The 21,484-nt window shown below is 33.2% G+C and overlaps 2 protein-coding genes across 4 annotated transcripts in view; one reads left to right on the plus strand and one right to left on the minus strand.

Annotated features, from left to right (window-relative positions):
• The window catches only part of LOC143244026 (anoctamin-2-like), a 65,933-nt gene extending 51,271 nt beyond the window's left edge, over positions 1–14,662 (plus strand). For all 3 annotated transcript variants that reach the window (XM_076487984.1, XM_076487985.1, XM_076487983.1), the window contains 3 exons: positions 1,778–1,956; positions 4,279–4,384; positions 5,271–14,662. In XM_076487984.1, the coding sequence (XP_076344099.1) occupies positions 1,778–1,956; positions 4,279–4,384; positions 5,271–5,417 (432 nt within the window). In that variant the 3' untranslated portion in view covers positions 5,418–14,662. The remainder of the gene's footprint in view (positions 1–1,777; positions 1,957–4,278; positions 4,385–5,270) is intronic.
• Positions 1–21,484, minus strand: part of LOC143244029 (uncharacterized) — a 156,838-nt gene that overhangs the window by 5,109 nt on the left and 130,245 nt on the right. The window lies entirely within an intron of this gene.

A 21,484-nucleotide genomic window follows, 5' to 3' on the forward strand; every position in this document is an offset into this window, starting at 1 on the left:
GGAGTTGGCTTATGTCTTAAAAAAGTGATTATATTATCTGAATTAGGTGCTTTTATAGACAGAGGGTGCATTGAAGTTGGTAGAGAATTTTGCAAATTAAAATTTCTGAAGGACATTCAAGTGTGGTATAAGATATTGGAGCATGCATGTTCAATGCTTAGATGGGCAGAGTGGAAACCCTGAAGATCAATAAATAGCTATATTGTCAGTAGTTGTAAGTGTTGTTTGAAATACTTTTCAGATGGGGAATATATTAACTTTTGATAATCTTTCCATGTTAGGGCTAATTCTTCTATGTCATTAGAGTATGTACATTTCAACACTGTGGTGATGTTTCATTGATCCCTGTTGGCAATTGAATGAACCAGATCTACAGTATCAAGAAGGCCCAATGAAAATAGAATATTTGGTTCTGTAGCATTTAAAATATCTTTACTTTTATCTCCCAGTTATTATAAAGAGACTAAAATTTGCTAACAAGTGCAAAAACTGGACTTTTGATGATTGGAAAAGGGTGTTATGGATGGACGAGTCCAAGTTTGAAATATTTCGTTCAAAGTCTAGGTTGTACTTCCAGCAGAAGAATGATACTTATCTCGATGCATAGCACCTACAGTGAAGCATAAGAGGAGACAGTGTAATGGTTTATGGGTGTTTTTCTGCTGAGGTGATAGGAAATATTATAAAATAGATGTAATAATGGACAAGCACGAGTACAACCAGATACTGACACATCATGATATACCCAGTGATTTGGTAAAAGATTTTACTACCAAGAAGTACGTAGAAATTAAAGCTAAGTAGAAATTACTTAGCTAAGAAAGAAACTGCTGATGTCATTCAAATGATGCAATGGTCCCACAGAGCCCTGATCTCAACCTAGTTAAGCAGATCTGGGATTTTATAAATCAAAAGCTTGACAAATGAAAAGTTACTTCCAGAGAAATTGTATGGGAGTGCATTATAGACATTTAGAGTAAAGTTCCAAAGAACATTTATTTAGTGTATTACAAGAATGCCTTAAAGACTGTCTACAGTTATTAAAGCAAAAGAAAAATGCAAAATATGAACAGTTTGCTGAACTCAAGCACTTCCAGTGAGTTTCTGTTGTACTAAATACAAAGATTAATAACATTTTGATGTTTTCCCTGTCATTTACCTTCAAAAGTTCCTTAAAAGTAGCTTCAAATCTGATTCTTTTACATTGTTCTAAATGTTTTATGTGGGACTGTATTTTCCTGGATATTGAACGACTTTTAGAAGAGATTGAGTGTTAATAAGTTGACTGTCAATGTCATTAATATTTTAATGATAGAATTAAAAAAAATAATTATGGGACTATTCAGTCACGTTTTCAGTGCAATATTAATTGCTACTGTCATAACTAAGTAAAAGTTGTTGATAGTACAGAACATATTAACGTTTGTAGAAATAACAAAAAATCATTTTAACCTTCGTAATTCCTCTACAGAGCAATGTAGTCCTATTACATTTTAGAATTAAATAGTTTAATAACACTAGAAAACAAATTTACATTAATTAATTCATAAAGTTGATGTAATAGGCTTTGAACACACTGAATTTTATTATTATCTACAATGTCAAATCTAGTTAACCGTGTACTATGACATTTACATATGTGAATATTGTTTTCTACATTGTCAAATTTAGTTAATGATGTGAAACACTTAATAAGGTTTGTTCCTACACTATCAAACTAATTAATGTTACAGTATGGTATTTTCTGAACTATCAATTCTATATTCTTACTTTTCAGGCATTGATCATCGCCTTTACTTCTAGTTTTATTGACCAAATATTCTATTCAGTTTTTATTTCATCAGATGGATCACTGAATGGATTTCTGAACTTTACTCTGTCAGATTTCAATGTCAGTGACTTTTCTGTTGATATGAATATAGTTTCTGAAACCAACACCAGTGTTGAATACTGCAAGTAAGTGTTAATTTTGTTTTATAGTTTTAAAGTAACAGAGCATAGAAAACAATGTATATGTGATTAAGAAGCAGTGTTGTGTCTCTTTAACCCTACTGACATGGGACATCAAAGTCAACAAGTTACAACCATTTTATGTAGATTCAGACTTTAACCCTACTGACATGGGATATCAAAGTCAACAAGTTACAACCATTTTATGTAGATTCAGACTTTAACCCTACTGACATGGGATATAAAAGTGAACAAGTTATAACCATTTTACATAGATTCAAACATTAACCCTACTGACATGGGATATCAAAGTGAACAAGTAACAACTATTTTACATTGATTCAAACATTAATTAAAATACTTTTTATGATCTATGCATGTTGAAACAGACTAAAACAAAATCATAGTACAACCATGGTTAAAAAAATATTAAAACATAATACAAATCTAGAATAAAACTTTTAAATAACTACAGATTTTACCACTCATATAAGTACTGTTAGTAAACCTAGTCCTTAGTGTTATTAATTTTAATAAATAAAGGAATTATGAAAAAGAAGCAGAAGAATTTAAAAACTAATTTTTTAAAAAAATATTTCAAATTTAAACAACTTCTTAGATGGGCAATAATTCGAATTCTATTATCAACTAATTCACTTAAGTCAAAGAAGGATTTTTATGATGTGGTCGGACCATGAGTTTACATCTCATGTTATTGGCTACTACCATAAATCTATCTGATCTTTCACAACGTTAACGTATGTACCTCACCACTAGGGGAAGCTTGTGTAAGTTTAATAATAGATGCAAATTTAACATCAACATGCTCTAGCTGGAAGGTAAGTTGACACTTTAACTGAAAGTTCATAGTTGAACTACACGATAGAAGGAAAAGTAAAAAAACAGTAAATAAAAGTAAAACAAAATAAAAGTAGAGTTTGCTATCTCACAGTGTTAATAAACTTGGTATCAAAACACATGTATTTTATTTTCTTGATTTCAATAACAAATGTTTAAATAAATTCTCAATCTGTACCTCACTTCATGATTTGATGATGTTCTGACTTTTTATTTATAGATTTTTTTCTCTTCTCTTATAGAAACGTATACAACATAACATAAACACATACAAACTAGGGTATACAGTTTCAATCCAAATGACGTATCTCTTTAATATCCTCTGTTCTTCAAGAAATGTCTATAATTCTCTGTAACATTGCTATTGGACATCTCTATAACCAATAAAAAGAGTGTATTCTATACATAATTCAGGCAAGTTTCTTTTTTGTTTTGGCAGTCAAAGCCAACACTTCATGGAGCCAGCCTGATGGGTTTGGACTAAAAATATTGCTTTAAGCTGTAATGAATTTGTTTTTTTTATATAAACCTAATTGTATGTTAGTTAGAAATTAATTTAGTTTTACAATTCTATTCAAGTGCATTATTTAATATTTTGTAATGTAACATCATTATATAATTATTTATAGTACTAAACAGAAATTTTATTGTCCTTCTATAAAAAAAATAATTTCAAGAGATATCATAACATTCACCACTGGTTCCATTTTTTATTCTAAAAGAAGTAACATTTGTACAAAACTTTAATGTATTTTTCTTCAAGGAAAATGGAAGGATTACTTCTAGATTCTGTTTTGTGTGCAGTAAAAAAGTTATACATCTTCAAGAGAGAGAACTTTACTGACTTCATCTTCAGCAACATTTGAAACAACTACACTAACTCTTTTAATGACTGTATTTCAGGATTGATACACAAATATTGTTTAAATAAAACACAATAGAACTTGAAGACAAAACACTTTGATGTTGCTATTACTTTTCTGCTAGTAGAAATTTGTTAAAAATTCACAGACATTGGAGCCACAAAATTCCAGCAAAATCTCCTCACCCAATAGGATTTTAAAGGAACATCTTTTGGAAGGAAACTATAGAATTATTTTCGTACATTTATCTAGCTAACAAACTTATGTATTTCTTTTTGTGTAGACATTTAGAATTATCGTCCTTGCTCATGTAGTTAGCAGATTTGTATATATCATTGATCTTGTAAAAGTACAAAATGCACATAGTTGTTTCTTTTAGTGAGTTATTGAAAGTATATCATTTTTTATGTAAAAGTAAAAATCTTCTTGTTTGTTGAAAAACTTGACTGAGTACAGATAATAATTTTAAGGTAAAAGTCAAATTTTATAAAATGCAAAACATCCACTGCAAGTTGTTTGAATTTAGTATCTTTTTTCAAGGTGACTTTATTATTTAAATACTGGCTTTTGTTGTGAGGTCATTTTATTTCATGATTTCTTCATTCAGGTACCAAGACTATAGAGAGCCCCCAACATTAAACAACAAGTATGAATATAAGTCGATTTATTGGCATCTTGTTACAGCTCGCTTGGCTTTCATTGTTATTTTTGAGGTTGGAAATAATTTATTTTCAAATTGCAGATCTTATTTTTGATTGAACTTAATTACAGTTAGAGTTTATTTTAGTTTATATTAAAAAGAATCAATTTACAGTAGCTTTTACTTTAGGATATAAAATACAACCTACTTTCTTCAAAAGAATATTTTTAAAACTTAACAATATTTGTTAACAAACTGAAAATTGTGTAGAACTAGCCTTAGACTTTCTAAGATTTTTTTAAAAATATATCTTAGATGTGTATATGGATATTATCATCCCAAGAGGCTTTATTTAACCATAGTTTTCAAAACAAATATATTTGTAATATAAATTTTTTGAGAAAGCTAAACGTATGTTTTGGTGTACATAAACCCACAGAACCAGTTGAGAAATACTGTATTAAATTAACTTCAGGGGAGTTGGAAACTTTTTAACATTTACTGCAACTTAAAATGTATAAACATTGTCACTATGTTTAGTTGTTTTTTATGAAACAACATAAATAGGCTATAATTGGTGGTACATTTTTATACAGCAGGACAATCCTAGAATTATTTTAAAATCTTCAGTAGCATTTGAAAAGTTTTCCTTCACAAAATGGATGAATTAATAACTTTTGTTATAAAACTATCATTTTTATTACACAATTCTATAAGTGTTAGATTTTTTGTGGCTTCTGTTCATACAGTATAATGTTTTTCTAACTGTGTAGCACTGATACTGTTCTGAATGACTGTACATGCTCCTTAGTAATTTGAGAAAAATTCATGATTTAATCATTGTTCATAAAGTTTCATAATCTGTACTAGTTAAACAGTGTTATGTAAAAGGATCATGATTTAAAAACTGCTCCAGTGAAACTTATTCTGTGAAATAATCATGTTGCTTTTTTTTTTAGAATGTTGTTTTTATCATCACCTCCTTAATTCGTTGGTTGATCCCTGACATTCCAAAGTCTCTGAAACTTCAAATCAGACATGAAAATAACATCATCAGTAATATTATTGAAGAAGAACTAAGAAGAGGGAAGGATGGTGATGTTTGAAGTAGAGATACAGCATGACTTTGTAATATTGATTCACAGATTAGTAGTATTTCACACAATGCACTCGACAGAATCACAGCACATTCAGTTAAATTGTATAAAAGCTAGTTTGTTGTGGTGGACTTTCAAACTTTCATCTCAACAACAATATATTGTATTTTCAAATCGATGTATGTATTGATACTGACCTATAAGTTTTTCAAGTTTAAAGAGATTACTTGAAAGTTACATAGTTCTTTAAAAAAAATGGTAAATGTGCTTTACCCTCATTTAAATACAGTCCTTTAAAATGGTTCTAGTCTATATAAGTTTGAAAACCTTTGAATATTTTCCAGATAGTTGTTTATTGATACTTAAAGATTTACTATGTGATATATCTGACCAAAAGTAGTAAATGCCCCAAATATAATAAATTATTCCTCGTATTACCATTAATTCCAAAACATACTTAGTTTTGCTGCCACTTAAAGCTATTACTCAACCACCACGATTTCAATTTTTACCCATCTAAGTATCAATGTGATTTTTTCTCTCTTGCTCCAGTCTTTTATACCACACTCAATTGCCCTTGGCAGTATACCATCCTCATTCATCAATGTTTCCTCTATACTGATACTGTATATAAGCCCCTCATTTAGATAATGTTATCACTTTTTCTTGACAGAATGTTTAGATGCAGTTTTCTTTACACAAGTGTTGCCCCCCCCAGTGGCCCAGTTGGTTTCAGTACTCATGATGGGTAGAGCAAAGATAGCCCATTGTTTTGCTTTGTGTTTAATTTCAAGCAAACAAAACATAAGTGCTGCATTTTTCTGTCATCTGGTGGCTTTTTCTGGATAAATAAAATTGCAACATGCCATTTTGAGGCATGAATTCACTGGTTACTGTTTCTAGCATGGAAGCTAATCAGCCATCCTTTATTTCACTTCTGTTATCTAGTATCTGTCCAAGATCAAAGGGGGTCATTCCAGGTTGAGGCTGTCTATGATCTCATTCGTTGTGAAATGAAAATGTATATTTGGTTTAGGGATGCCTCTCCAGGGAGTTCTGAAGCTAAAGAGATTTGAATTTTCTTTTTTTTTCCAATGCTTGTGTTTACTTGGTCAGCTTCTCATCAGACCATCTAAGACTCTCACAGCCAAAGAATGGGATAAATCTTTCTCACTAATTCTTTTGACAGAGTTTCTCATCTCTGTGACCAGTCAGACACAGATAATTTATGTTCTGTCAAAGCCCTGAGGCATTATGTGGCTCACATTAATTCCTTTTGGGATGATGGAACTAGAGTCTTTATTCATTGATATTCTTCAGTTTCCTCAGATTTGTTCCCAATTATTTTGATAAGTCAGCTTTGCAAATTGTTCTGTATTGCTTATTCTGGAATTTCTTTCCAGGCAAGGAAATTTCTGAGAGTTACATCTCATCAGATTTGTGAAATTTCTTTGTATTTAGCTGCCCATTTGAATTGCCCACTGGAGGACATTGTATAGGCTGTTTTTGGGTTTTCTCCCAATACTTTAAATCACATTCTCTACAAGATGTGGCAGTTTCTTCCTCTGAGAATTTTCAACTACCCTCTGTGTCCATTTGGACAACATCTGCTAGATTATAAGGAGGAGTGAGCATTTTTTGTCCTTCTCTTGTGTCTCTTAATTTTCACAGTCCCTTACCCCCCCCCCTTTTTTTCACTGGATCCCACTCTGTGGCAGTTTTTGACCAGATAGGTGTGCTGTTATTAGTCCAATTTTACACTAACAACCAATTTAACTGTACTTACTACCAGTTGTAACAAGTTCTGTAGAAATAAGGTGTTCCATAAGACCATCCAGGAGCTTACCAGATGGTATTACTTATGGACTATCATGAGTAAAGCTAAAAGGGATTCTGCTCATCCCTGCCAATCATCAGATTTAATAAATTTTACTTTTACAAAATTAGGGAAATTTGTGCACCTATTACATTGTTTCTAGAGTTCTTCCTCAAGACTCCCCAGTGTGCATTACATCCCAGATGCTACTAGTGGAGCTAGGGAGTCTCTACCACATCCAGTTTACAGTCATTGGGGTGGTGAACAGAGGCTTTTCCTTCTGAGTGTTTTTTCCTCCAATATTGGAGAAGAGGGCAAAGTTGAGGGCCCTCCTATTTGGATCCCTAGATGTCAGTGGGAGTGGCACCAGCCTTCCTGGTTATCTGGTTGGGGTGTGCATAGCCTTTGTTTTTGATCAACATCAGTTAAGAATATTGTTCAATGAAGGAGGTTCACTATCTCCTCGTAATTCTGAATGCGAAGTGTTCCCATCCTAGGTCCTTGGTTGAGCACATTATTCCATGTGCTCTCCATACTTTCTGAGGCAAGTGGAGTGCTCCTTTCCAACACATTTTGGAAGTGAAAATGACTGTTCATAATTCCAGACAGGATGAGTTCTGTTCTTCTGGTCATGTAAGGTATACACGATCTCATCATTTTGAGCCTAAGGTGTTGCTATTTGGATTTCTTCAGGTGTAGGAGAAAGTTTACCCTCTTAGGTGTTGCTTACTTTCTTATCATGTTTCTGATTGTTTGAAATGCATCACTCTATAGCTATGGGTTGGGATCCAATCAAAAGTATATCTATATGTAACACTGTGATCTAATTGCCCTCGCCATCAGTGTGTGATATAGGGACCAAGACCTCTTAATTCCAACCCCGAGTTTTGGAACCTTGGCTGTCTGGTTGAGGCTGGCCTATAATTATGATTACTCATGTACTATTCCACCCTTGAGACAGGAACTAGATACTGTATAAAGAGCATACCTGTTCTGGATGTAGTGTGGTTACCCTACTTAGGTACTACTCTTATCTTGGTACATTCTTGATATATGCAGATGCTTTTTGTATAAATATTGCCAGCACTTCCACTTTATCAATGTGGAATTCCAGCTATATTTGGTTGTGGAGGTGGGTTTTGGAAGTTAATATTTTCTTATATTGAAAACGTATTTCTGACAAAACTCACCTCCACTAACACTCTCCCACTCTTCTTCTCCACTGAAAGTTGGGAGTTAAAGACTGGGATGGTATCAGTCTCAAAAAACTGTAATATTATCTGAATGAGGTGTTTATATACAGTACCAGGAAAAAGGGAGCATTAATGTAGGTGGAGAGTATATTGCCAATGGCAGTTGAGAGTGATATAAAAGACTGGAGCAAAAGGTAAAAAATCAGACCAATGTTTAGATAGGCAAAGAGTAAAAACCTGGTGGTCAAGTAATAGCTACAAGTGTGAGTGGAGGTAAGTGATTGAAAATACATTTTCAGTTTAGGAAAATTTTAACATAGGTTATTATTGGCCTGTGTAGAATTTCAACAAAGCAGAGTCTATTTCTATTTAAAATGTATGTAAACAGGTTGATAATAATATTTAAACAAATATGTGTGGTTATTGAAGTCCAAAATTTAGTCTAACAGGGAAAGTTTTCCTACACTTATGTGCACCAAGAATAAGGAAGTGATAAATTTTGCCAAAATCTATTTTATAAAGAAAATTTATTCTTTCACTTAACATTTGATATATTACAACCTCAAAGGCCAAACCTTGTTAAATCTTATAGTAAAACAAATTACTTGTTTTTGTTTATATACTTAATGTTTTCACCATCTTGGTGACAGCAGTTTTAAACTATCTTGTAGCTTGTATTATAACATTGATGTTCTCTTTTGAAGAACGTTTTTTAGTACTTAAACTTGTGAGAATATTGTGTTCAATATTTTGATAAATAACGATCTTGTGCCTTTTAATGTTTTATGAGGATGTGTTCATTGTTTTTAACCAAACTTCTATATTTCATGTATCTTTTAGAACAGGGATAGGCAACCTTTTAGGTCTCAGGAGCCAAACCGAATTTAGAACAAGTATATTGCAGGAAATCAAGATAAACACTTGTGTTACACACACACACACTTAATGAAATACTGTATAAGTAAAACTAAAGAAAATGTAAATTGATTATTATATTTACAGTGTGTTTTTCTAATGAGATTGGTGCTGTTGCATAGTTTTGTTCCTTTCTCTGAAGTCTGTTTCACAGCTGGTCAAATGTAATTTCATGTTTAGTTTTCTACTATTTGTACTGAGCACAGGATATTTCGGATGTGGGAAAATGCCTGAATACACAGGTAGAACCAAACATTGTTAAGGTAGGAAGATGATACTGTGGAAGTGGAAGAACATTCCAGAGTTGGAGAATGGAGCTATATTTGTGCTCCAGTTTCTTCAAATCAATCCAGTCCCATTGTTTTATTTGTTCTGTATGTAATGGGAAAGTTTCTAGATTTGTGCTTACCATGTCAAACTTCTCAACCCAGATGCCTGAATCCTTAAGGTTACCAACTTCCAATTCTAAATCTCTGATTATGATGTTGGAAATAATCATCAGGTCTAATTGTTCTACACATGATTCATGTTGGCAGATATAAACTTGAACAAGGTGATGTGCCAGCAGAAGTCTAAAGAACAAGACTTGAACAGTGTTACAATCTGTCACAGTTCCAACTTGAACAGTGTTACAATCTGTCACAGTTCCAACTTGAACAGTGTTACAATCTGTCACAGTTCCAACTTGAACAGTGTTACAATCTGTCACAGTTCCAACTTATCAACTTTGTGTATGAATCTCAAACTTGTGTTCATTATGTCAAAGAATGAGTCAGTCTGCCAGTCTCAGTATCTGATGAACAGATTCAGTTTGTATTTATTTGCAAAAACTGTTTGTTGTAGAGAAACACTTAAAGATCAAGTTGAATTAAGTAAGCATCAATGTCTGTGACATAATAAAACCTGAGAAAGTGGTCACAGTCTGAAAGTTTGGGTTGTTTGTTTCCTGTTATCTCTAGGAATGTTTACAATTCCTCTTATATATATAGTTTTATATCCAAACATCCAGAACATTCATGATCCATTTCTTCTGAAAGAGAGTGGAACTGAGAGCTTGTACAATAATCCAATTGACAACGTTGCACAAATGGTTCTATAACATCAGAAAGCTCTGGACACAGTGCTTTCTGGTGAACAATACAGTGAAACATTAAAATGAGTTCTTTGATAGATTGTTTAGGCAGAGTATTCATGATGAAACTATGTAGAATGGACAGCAACTGTCTGTTGTGTTGTGGAGATACAAGTGTAAAGAATGATTTTCGAAAGTCTTCCGCTTTTCATCTTCAAGTCAATGTGTGTATGTAGATGCTGACGGTCTTTTATAGTGTCCTGGTGGATTGTGGAGAGATGTTGTGATTGGTTGGATTATCACTGTTTCTGAATGGAGGAGAGATTTCCTGTAGATTCAACCACTGTCAGCCACAGGTTACTCACCTCTAATCTTTGTTAAATGAAGGTTTAATAGCATTAATATAAAATGATTCTTTGATTTTTCTTGTCTTCCAGAATTTGTCTGTGTTGATTATTCTAGTTTTCACCTGGTTTATTTTGTATCCAGTTGATGTGGCATGCTCTGCAATGGCTGAATTTTGTGTTTTCATGAGCCTTGTACTATTTTGATGTTCTTTTATCCTTGTCTCAAGTTTTCTTCCCGTTTCTTCAATGTAATTATCGTTGCAGGAACCCAGAATTTTTTAGATGACGTTTTTGAGACTCTCTTTGGTAGGTCGCTGTTTGTTTTTTACCAGAATGGACCTTTAAGCATTGTAGGATTTCCACCAGACTTCTATGTTGAATTCTTTGGATATGTGTTTGAGTTTTTCATTGAAATGTTAAAGGTATGGTAGGTAAATGGTGATAACTTTCTGATCTTTTCTTTCTGTCGTGGTTTTCTTCAAGAAGTTTTTGTTGAAAGAAGAGGTGTAACCATTCTGTTTAAAACTATCTATGATGTTTTGGCATTCTGCTTCGATGGATGTATTATCGCAAATGTTTTCTGCTCTCTTGTTTAGGCATTGAATTATACCACGTTTTATCGAGGTTGGATGATAGGACTGGAAGTGTAGGTATCTGTCTGTGTGGGTGTGTTTTCTGTATACAGTTGTGGTTATTTGCCTTCCTTGTTTGCTGATGAGTATGTCAAGAAACGATGTACTGTTTTGTTTCTCTATTTCCATAATGAAGTGGATTATTTTGTCTACAGAATTGAGATGTCTTAAGATAGACAGATAGAACAGCACAAGTAAAAGTCAATAAAACTATATCTAAATCATTCATTATAACTGCAGGAGTGCCCCAAGGATCAGTCCTTTCTCCACTATTGTATATTATTTTGTCAGCGACATACCTTTCCCAAATTTAACATACACTCATAATTCATAATACACAGACGACATTGCTATCTGGAGCACCTCCAGAAATAATGGCCATGTCTCGCGTGCAAGAATCACTTAACAACGTCTCGACCTGGAGTAACAAGTGGAGAGTAGTTTTAAATCCAACCAAAACACAAGCAATCACCTTCTACAGGAAACTAAAAAGACAAAGAAAAACTCTAGAAAAAGTAAAATTATCACTCGGAAATATGCCCATTAACATGAGCAAACACATTACATTCCTTGGTATCACTTTCGACACAAAACTAACATGGAAAAAACATGTTAACAACATACACTCATCAATTAGAAAATGCATTTCACATTTAATGACTCTAACCAGCAAACACTCAAAATGCTCACCAAAAACCATTATCCAAATATACAAGGCTTACATCCATCCGCTAATAGAGTATGGATGTCAAGTCACATATAATATGTCAAATAACACACTCCAGAAAATCCAAGTTCAACAAAACAAAATACTAAGATCTGCATTCAGACTACCATCATACACTCCTGTAAATTATATACATCAAATCAGTAACTTACCAACACTAAGAAACAGACTAACAGAAATGTCACATAAATACTATTTAAAAGCAGAACACAGAAACAAACTAACTGCATCACTCTATAAATTAACTAGTGCACCAACCACATTTATTTCACCATACAACATATTTCAGGAATCACAAACCACACAACAAAGAACTTAAAGGGCAAACCTCACGTAAATATTATGTATTTTCTTTTTTAGGTCTCGGGCACAGGACAGGTAATTCTCGGGGCACTCTCGTTTCCTCTCACAGCAAAATCCTAGGCATTGGACTTTTAGATCCCAGCCAAGGCAACTTTATTGTCATGCCCTGAATCGGGTCATTTTGTTTTGCATTTATGTTCACATTTACTTTGCCATCTGCCTTTCGGGATGAGTTCTGGCTGTTTTCTCCGGTGCTACCTTTGCCTCGTTCATGAATAATATTAATTATGATCAACTTCACTCCTTCACTCAAAAAGAGTTAAAATAAAAGAAAAACAAAAACCTCAGCTAAACTCAATAACCTTCCACGAAAGGGGACAAAGAGGAACCACAACGTTCCTGAACATCCCAGTTGGAGAGAGAATTCTTCTGATTTCTCTCTCTCTAAACTAAACCCCTGCCACGTTAGTTTGCATTTTGCACACACACACACTGACTTGAAGATGAAAGGCAGAAGATTTTTGAAACATCATCCTCTACACTTGTGTCTCCACAACAGGCAGTTGTCTATTCTACAAAGTTTCATCATTAAAATGGGTTGTTCTAACAAAGGAGGAACAAATCCTTCTTTTTTGTCATCCTTTCCACATAAGGCAAAATAAAAATCCATAAAAGCAGATATTTAAGTCAATTCTGGTTGAAACAGATGTTAATCAGAATGTTGTTTTTTTACATTTTTAAAACAAAATCTACAACTACATTGTACATTGAAACTTTAAAAACATTGTACAACTTGTAGTCAAAGGTCATGGTCTGTGTAAGTGTGCGTACTGCATGAAAGCAGGTTCTTCAACTAATCAAAACTTGGTGAAACAGGAATACAAACATCAGTAAGAGAATAGGGTAGGTGGATCATTCTAAAAAACAAATATCAAGGTAAGTACAAGTATGCCAGTGGGATATTTATGAAGATACTATCAGCTACTTAGTATGTTTTTTTAATTGGAAGGGATTTTGAATGTGTGGATAACTAAGAGATTCAAGAACCATATTAGATAATTCAAGGAGCCAGATGTGGCTCAGGAACCTTAGGTTGCCTACCCCAACTTATAATGTGATTTAGTGTTGAAAACATTACCTGTATTTTTAAGGTACCTTTAAATACACTGACAGCAATCCTCTGGAAAAACAGTTTGTTTTTCAGAAACACCATTGATAAGATAACAATGTTTACTTTTTGAACTGTTTTAGTGTCTCCACAATATTGATTTCCAGTGTTTTAAAATAATGATAAATCAGAAATTAAAGTTTTGAATTTTAACACTAGTCATCACATTTTTAAAATCATTGTTAAAAGGTTTAGAAAAAAAAAAGCTATATTTTTAAAAAGATCTTGAACTAAATTTTGTTTCGAGGAAATTTATCTTAATCCTCCTTTCTTTAGTTTAAAATTTATCATCTATATTGTTTTTATCAGTGTTACTATACATTGGTTGTCAGTTTTTTTCTTTAAGTATGGTGTCAAATTATCAACAGAAAAATATTTTTTATATGATTGTAACGAAGAGCAAACTAAAGTTATTTTATTACCTCCACGCATTTATACTTACTAGGAGGAAAATTCTTTGAACTTAGTAAAAACTTCAGTTTATGAATATCCGTTAAAACTGGTAATGTTGTGAATAAATACTTACTATTATGAATTTATTCACTGATAATAAAAAAAGGGTTTTAATACTTGTGTAGATGTATTGGATACAACTTCAGTTTTTGAACAGATTTATGTTAAATTACATACGTATTATAATTCTTTAATAATAATTTGAATCACTCATTAAGATGAATGAAAATTATGAAGTAAAAAAAACAGTTTCTTTAATATGATGCATGTTTAACTTTGTTAATGTTTCTTAAGTAAGTTGATTTTTAAGAAGCATTTCTAACTTATAAATATGTTCCTCAACATATGCATATCATGTTAAGAATTCCATGTTGAAACTTTTTAGTTTTTGGTTTTCTGTTATAGTTTCAAGATGATTAAGAGAGCTGCATTTCTCTTAACATTAACCAGTTCTTTGGATTTATAGTATACATGTGTTCAACATGATTTGCTTGAGATTTTGAAATTTATATATTTTCTTGTTTTGAATATATGAGCATTTCTGAAGAAATATCCTTTGATGTGTGTGTAATTATGAAGTGTTTTTCTCATTAATAAGAAATTAAATTAAACCTTATTTACCAAAGTATTTAGTGTTATTACCTGATTTAATGTGTTCTAGAGCAGAACTTATTAATGTTATAATATTCGAATATAATGGTTCAAATAACTTCTAAGAGAACTTCCCAAAAACCAACGTATGCCTATTTCATAAATGTAAGACTTAGTTGCAGAATTTCAATCGCAGAAGAAATTGTTGTATAACTCTTAAATGATTTACACATGCAGTAATCCTTACTATCTAACAGGCAATAATTGAAGTCAATTAATAATTACTCACATGGCCTGGTGGTTGGGGTGCTTGACTTGCAACTTGCAGGTAGTGGGTTTGAATCTCCTTTAATGAACATACACTTTCAGCTGTGGCGATGTTATAATGTGATGGTCATACCTACTAATCATTGGTGAGATAGAAACCCAAGATGGGTGGTGCTGACTATCTGACCTGCTAAATTAAGTATGGCTAGTACAGATAGTACTTAAATAGTTGTGTTAAAAAAAAACCAACATAAACATACTCAATTCATTGATTATCATATTTACATCATTTTCTTTTTTCTATTTCAAGAAATTTAAAAATTATAACTCTAGCAAACAAACATTTAATGATTAAAATATAGCTTACAACACTAACTACTTACTGGGTTGAGAAGTCTTTTGAATAATGCTAATTCAAAATAAAACAGGATTGGCCATTCATCAAGTGTATTTTTTATGGTTTTATTTTATTAGAGTTGTGTTATACATGTGGGATGGCCTCTTGTATAGTATTGACACTTGTTGTCACTAAGGGAGTTTTCCCAAGGTAGTCACTTGAGAAAATTCTCTGATGAGTCTATCCCTAGTGATGTTTTGAAAGTGGCTTCTACGGGAATTCAAGACTCTAGCAGGTTTACCTTCCACAAAACAAGTTCTATGAATTTATCAATCATGTCTTTCTCTTACCAAATTACTTAAAAAAGACAATCATAGTGGTTGAACTTTGGCTTGTACTAATCATCCTACTGGATCACTCATTCTTTTCAGTACAAAATATTACCCTTACCTGTACAACAATATACAAGTAAATTCATGTATGACATTGGTGATGTTCCTTGGCCTTTCTACAGATTATTTGTGAAGCCCTGCTAACTAACTATCCTATCAATGCAAGAACCGTGATTCCATTGATGCCTTAACTTCTCTCTCAACTGTCAGTGATAATTGTATCATGTCTACAGCTTCTGTACTGTGATTTAGTAACTCATAAGTAGCACTGGAGGATTTCAAACCCATATTTTCTTATTTCTATCCATATAAATTGTTAAGTGATTCAAAATATGTAGTTGTACATCTCTACCATGTCATTAGATGATGACTGAGATACTGTTATTCTGGTATTTTTGCTTCCAAATAATTGACACATTTCCACAAAGAAGGCTGTAACAAAATTTTCTCTGTCATGAGGTTCCTTGGGCCCTCCAAATCTTGAAACAAATTAATTGATGATTATCTTTTCTCGAGTTTCCACTTCCTATTTAGTAACATAATATGCTTTTGCTTTTATGGAATAATCCATCATAACTATATGTATTTATTTTTTACTCTTACTTTGTGGCAGAAGACCAAAACCATTAATAGGAATTCTGTCAAGCGGTGGTGCTCCAACATCATACTGCTGTAGCCACCCATATTGTTTCTTTTGTTGACTCTTTTTGTTCACAGCATAATTCACATGATTTATATCAATTCTCTATAGATCCATAATATTCAACCAAATGAAAGGACTATCTTACTGGCTTCTTAATGCATAAGTGTCTAGCCCTCACATCTACATGTTGAAGCAATTTAGAATGTAGACATTGGAAGTACCAACTGAAGTCATGTTTCTGGCTATTGGTATCTTCCTATTTCCAACAAAGACTCTCTTGTGGGCATAATGAATCCCATTGTGCCAAGTGCATCATTTTCTTAAGGTTGTACTTAAAAATTGTTGGAATTGGGAGTTTTTCTACACTATTCTTGATCTACTGAATAATTAGTTTCAGACTTGTATCTTTTGCCATAACATCTTCAAAGTTGAGTGTTGAACCATGTTATATCATCATTATTTATGAATATTCTAGTTTTGGCCATTTCTTCTGTAACTTGAGTTTGTTGTCTTACCTGTCATGCATCTCACTTATCACAGTGCTTGCACACATTCTTTATTAATAAATGGTTTTGTGGACAATGTATCAGTGTTTCTATAACTGTTCAAATGTGCACAACATTTAAGTTATACGGTTAAAGTTTATGGAGTCATCTTGCTGTCTAGCCCTCTGAACTACAAAATTCCAGCCACCTACTTTGATGTTTTAAATAATAATAGTGTAGATGATGAGCTATATTATCAGAATGTAGTTTTACAGAATGACTCTTCTGAGAGCACAGTTCAAGAAATCCCCATTACTTCACACAGATTGAGTCTTAAATGGGTCTGTAAATGCATTTTCTCTGCTGAATCTGTGTCCCAGGAAACTTGCTTATTAATGAAACAATTCACACTTTTTCTTAAGATTTTATTTCTTCACTTGTTTCAGAAATGTTATTGGCTCATCATAAGCATTAGAAATTATATGCAATGATGTTTTATGGTTCTTCAGAGAAAGCACACCCCATTAGTCAAAGAAGTGTAGCAGGTTCATGACATAGTTCAAATGACTACACAATAAATTGCCATAAGCCATTCTCATAAGTGAAGACTGTCTTCTCTCTACTTGCTTCATTGACTTGAACTTACAATATCCTCTTTTAAAAACCGTCATTGAAAAACATTTTGATCCAGACAAACATCCTTGGTAGTTGATGGAATTATTCTTTGTGAATTTATTCATCATTTTTTAATCTTAAAGATTGATTCATTCTTCCATAACAGTTCATAACGATGCACAAGGACTAGTACTTGGATTTTACACTCCTTGTTTTTTAAACCTTCGATTTCTTTGTATGTTTAAGGCTTTTTTGCAAGTTGCTGTTATTAGGCCGACTGGCGTATTGGAGTTGCACTGCCAGTATCAATCGTGTGAGGAATTTGTTTTGCCTACGTCATGAGGTCTAGTGCAGATGCCATCTTTATATTCCGTGAGTAAGTGGTCTATTGCGTTAATCAGCTGTAACTTTGATATATCTCCAATAATACAACTCTTGTATATGAGATGGTAAAGTGTAATTACGTGAGGATTTGCCCTCAAATTTCCTGCATCTTCGTTATAGGTGACTACTTCTGGCGTTTTTTGATGTGGAAGTACTACACATTCAGCTTCAGTTGTTTCTTTTAGACTTGCCTCTAACTTTATGGGGCCTGGCATGGCCTAGCGCGTTAAGGCGTGCGCTTCGTAATCTGAGGGTCGCGGGTTCGCGCCCGAGCCGCGCCAAAACATGCTCGCCCTCCCAGCCGTGGGGGCGTTATAATGTGACGGTCAATCCCACTTTTCGTTGGAAAAAGAGTAGCCCAAGAGTTGGCGGTGGGTGGTGATGACTAGCTGCCTTCCCTCTAGTCTTACACTGCTAAATTAGGGACGGCTAGCAGAGATAGCCCTCGAGTAGCTTAGTGCGAAATTCCAAAAAAAAACAAAAAAACTGTTTACCGTGGGTAAACTAACACCAGATTTTAGTATTGTAAGTCTGTAAGTTTATCGCCGACCCATTAGTGGCGTTAGCAGTACTTTTCGGCTTATCGTCTGTTGTTACCAAGATCAACTCGTCGGTAATATACGTATAAGAAAACTACAGATTTATAACTAATCTTAGAGGGAAATAAACAACTAGCAGCGATCCCGTTTTCTCGCAAATAAGAGTGAACACGATCCAGAACATGGCCCGAAAACAAACAAGAATTATACATTGATGTAAAAACAAAAGTAGAGTGCATAATTATCATAAGTTTAATTTTTGTAAAGGATTTTATATGGTAACTCAACTACAGTTTATTAGTTGTTGCGATAAGGTTTGAATATTTGTCTAGAAATAGAGTTGGACGTAACTATTATTTGTAAACCTTAATTTTAATGATTGTTTAACGGATAAACAACATTACAGCTTTAAAATAATAAATATTGATACTGACATCAAGAAATAGGCGAACGACATATTTTCCATCGTGCACAGTGCGCATGCCCTCCTTTAGGATTTGCGCACATTACCCATGTGATAGTTACCAGATTCAAAAGTGAAGATCGTGACAATAGAGGTCAAAATTATGTACAGAATGTATAACAGAATACACAAAACCAAACCGAAACATCCAGCTGTATCGATATGATAGTCAATATCTTGAAAAAACACATCACACCTCATATACCATACATAATAACAACACTTACCGGATACATGATTACAAAATAGCGTTCACAGTTGTATACGTCAACATCCAAGGTGCAATAGCTTCCAAGAAACACGAGATGGAAGACCTTACACAACAAACCCCCACATTATAATAATAAGCGAAACCCTAATATACAATAACAATAGATTTAAAATACCAAATTACACAATAATAAGGAAAGACAGAATAAACAATAATGATGAAAATAGAGGCATTATGCTGCTTTACAAAACGGAATTATCAGTTATAGAAATTAGATTGAGCAGTAACAACGAACATGTTACAGTGGATATTTTGCAAAGAAACAAAACAAAAGTAACTGTAGCAGGAATATACTGTTCACCAAATAAACAACTAGATATAGCATTACTCAACAACATCTTTTTCCACAACCATAACTCTATAGTTATGGGGGACCTAAATAGTAAAAATGTTAACTTTGGATGCAGATGTACAAACAACAATAGAAGAAGTCTCTTACAGTTCATAGATGACAATAATATAGTCCTAGTAAACGATTCCACCCCTACACATATAGCGTGCGCCACTAACTCCAGTTATATACTTGACCTGTGCATTTGCACATATAATCTGAGCCAAAAACTAATAAAATTCCAGGTGGGAAAAGATGTTGATAGTGATCATCTACCAATATATTGTGTCTTCGATCTCGCCCCCATAAAAATAAAACCTTCAGGAAAGAATAAAATTAATTACAGTAAAGCTAATTGGCAAAATTATCAACAGGAATTAGACAACCTTTTACCTAATAAAGTTATAAAAGAAATTAAAACCTATATTGAAATGGATAACTACTGTCAAACAATAACGGAGTGCCTTCAGAAAGCAGCTAGGAAAACAATACCAAAACAACACCATAAAACAACAAATAACACATGGAAACCCAATACAGAAATAATCACCCCAATCAAAAAACGAAGACAATATATGATAACAAGAGACAGAGAAACAAAAACGCAAATAAACAATATAAGAAATTACACCAAAACACAAATAAAACAAGATAAATGGGACAACTTCTGCTCAAAACTAAATGATAAAACTGACCCGAAAAAATTCTGGACAACCCATAAAGGACTCATCAACAATAATACAGTCGCAAAGAAATATCCTGCACTCGAACACAATAATACAATAGCACACACAAATAAAGAAAATGCCGAAGCTTTCAAAGCTCAACTTGAAAATACATTTAAAACTCACTCTGATCCAAATATGAATACATATTTCTACAATAAAGTCACCAACCATATACTAAGCAATAAAAAACAATTTGAACCAATTTTCCCAATAAACATAACTGAGACAGACACAAAACCTATCATAAACTATGAAAACACGTTACTAACCAAAGAAATATCACTACAAGAACTACTCAAAGCAACAATACAAAAATACAAGCCATCCTTCCAAAAAAAGGGCACTCCGAAATTGTTTGACCACCTAAAACACTTTTTAACCTATCTCTATCTTCAGGATACATCCCAGTTTCTTGGAAGCTGGCTAATATATTAATGTTCCATAAGGAAGGAAAGCCAGCATATAAGCCTAATAGTTACTGTCCAATCAGCCTGACCAGCTGTATAGTCAAAATTATCGAAAGAATAATCAGTAATAGACTCTCAACATTCTTGGAGATAACATCAAAATTACGAAAAGAACAAAATGGATTCAGGACATTTAGACAAACGACAGATCATTTAATTAGATTAACCAAAACCGTAATAAACAGTTTCAATGAAAAAAAATGCACAGTCGTTTGCTTTCTTGATATCAAGAAAGCATTCGTCACTGTATGGCACGATGGTCTAAGGTTCCGAATGATTGAAATGGGACTACCGCGTGGAATTATTCGCTGGCTATCCAACTTTTTGGAAAATAGAAAGTGTAGAGTGAATGTTGAGGGTACCTTTTCTGAGTATTTTACTCCAGAAGCTGGTGTCCGTCAGGGAGGGGTGGTTAGCCCTGTACTCTTCATCATGTATGTAAACAATATGCCACTGAAGGATCCAAATCATGGATTCTCTTCACAGTTCGCAGATGATGTGGCAATCTGGAAGATGACTGCAACACCCATGATAGCAGCCACAAACATACAACCGCAACTAAATAGAATAAGTGAATACTGTCAAAAATATAGAATAAAAATAAACACAGCAAAAACACAACTTGTAGTCTTTACGAAATTGATAAAACACAAAAAACAACAGCCAGAATTATATATGAATAGCACACTACTTCAGACTGCCCCATCGGCAAAATTTTTAGGTCTAACCTATGATTCAAAATTAACTTGGATTAATCACGTTAACGAAATTAAAAATAAAGTCTGGCGAAGAACTAACTATGCTAGGAGTCTAACTGGTAAAAACAGTGGAGCATCTACAGATAACTTATTAAAAATCTTTAAAACATATATTAGGCCAGTAATAGATTATGCAGCTCCAGCATGGATAACAGTAAGCAATAAAATAATTAAAACCA

This window comes from Tachypleus tridentatus, chromosome 2 (assembly GCF_004210375.1).
Source record: "Tachypleus tridentatus isolate NWPU-2018 chromosome 2, ASM421037v1, whole genome shotgun sequence".
NCBI lineage: Eukaryota > Metazoa > Arthropoda > Merostomata > Xiphosura > Limulidae > Tachypleus > Tachypleus tridentatus.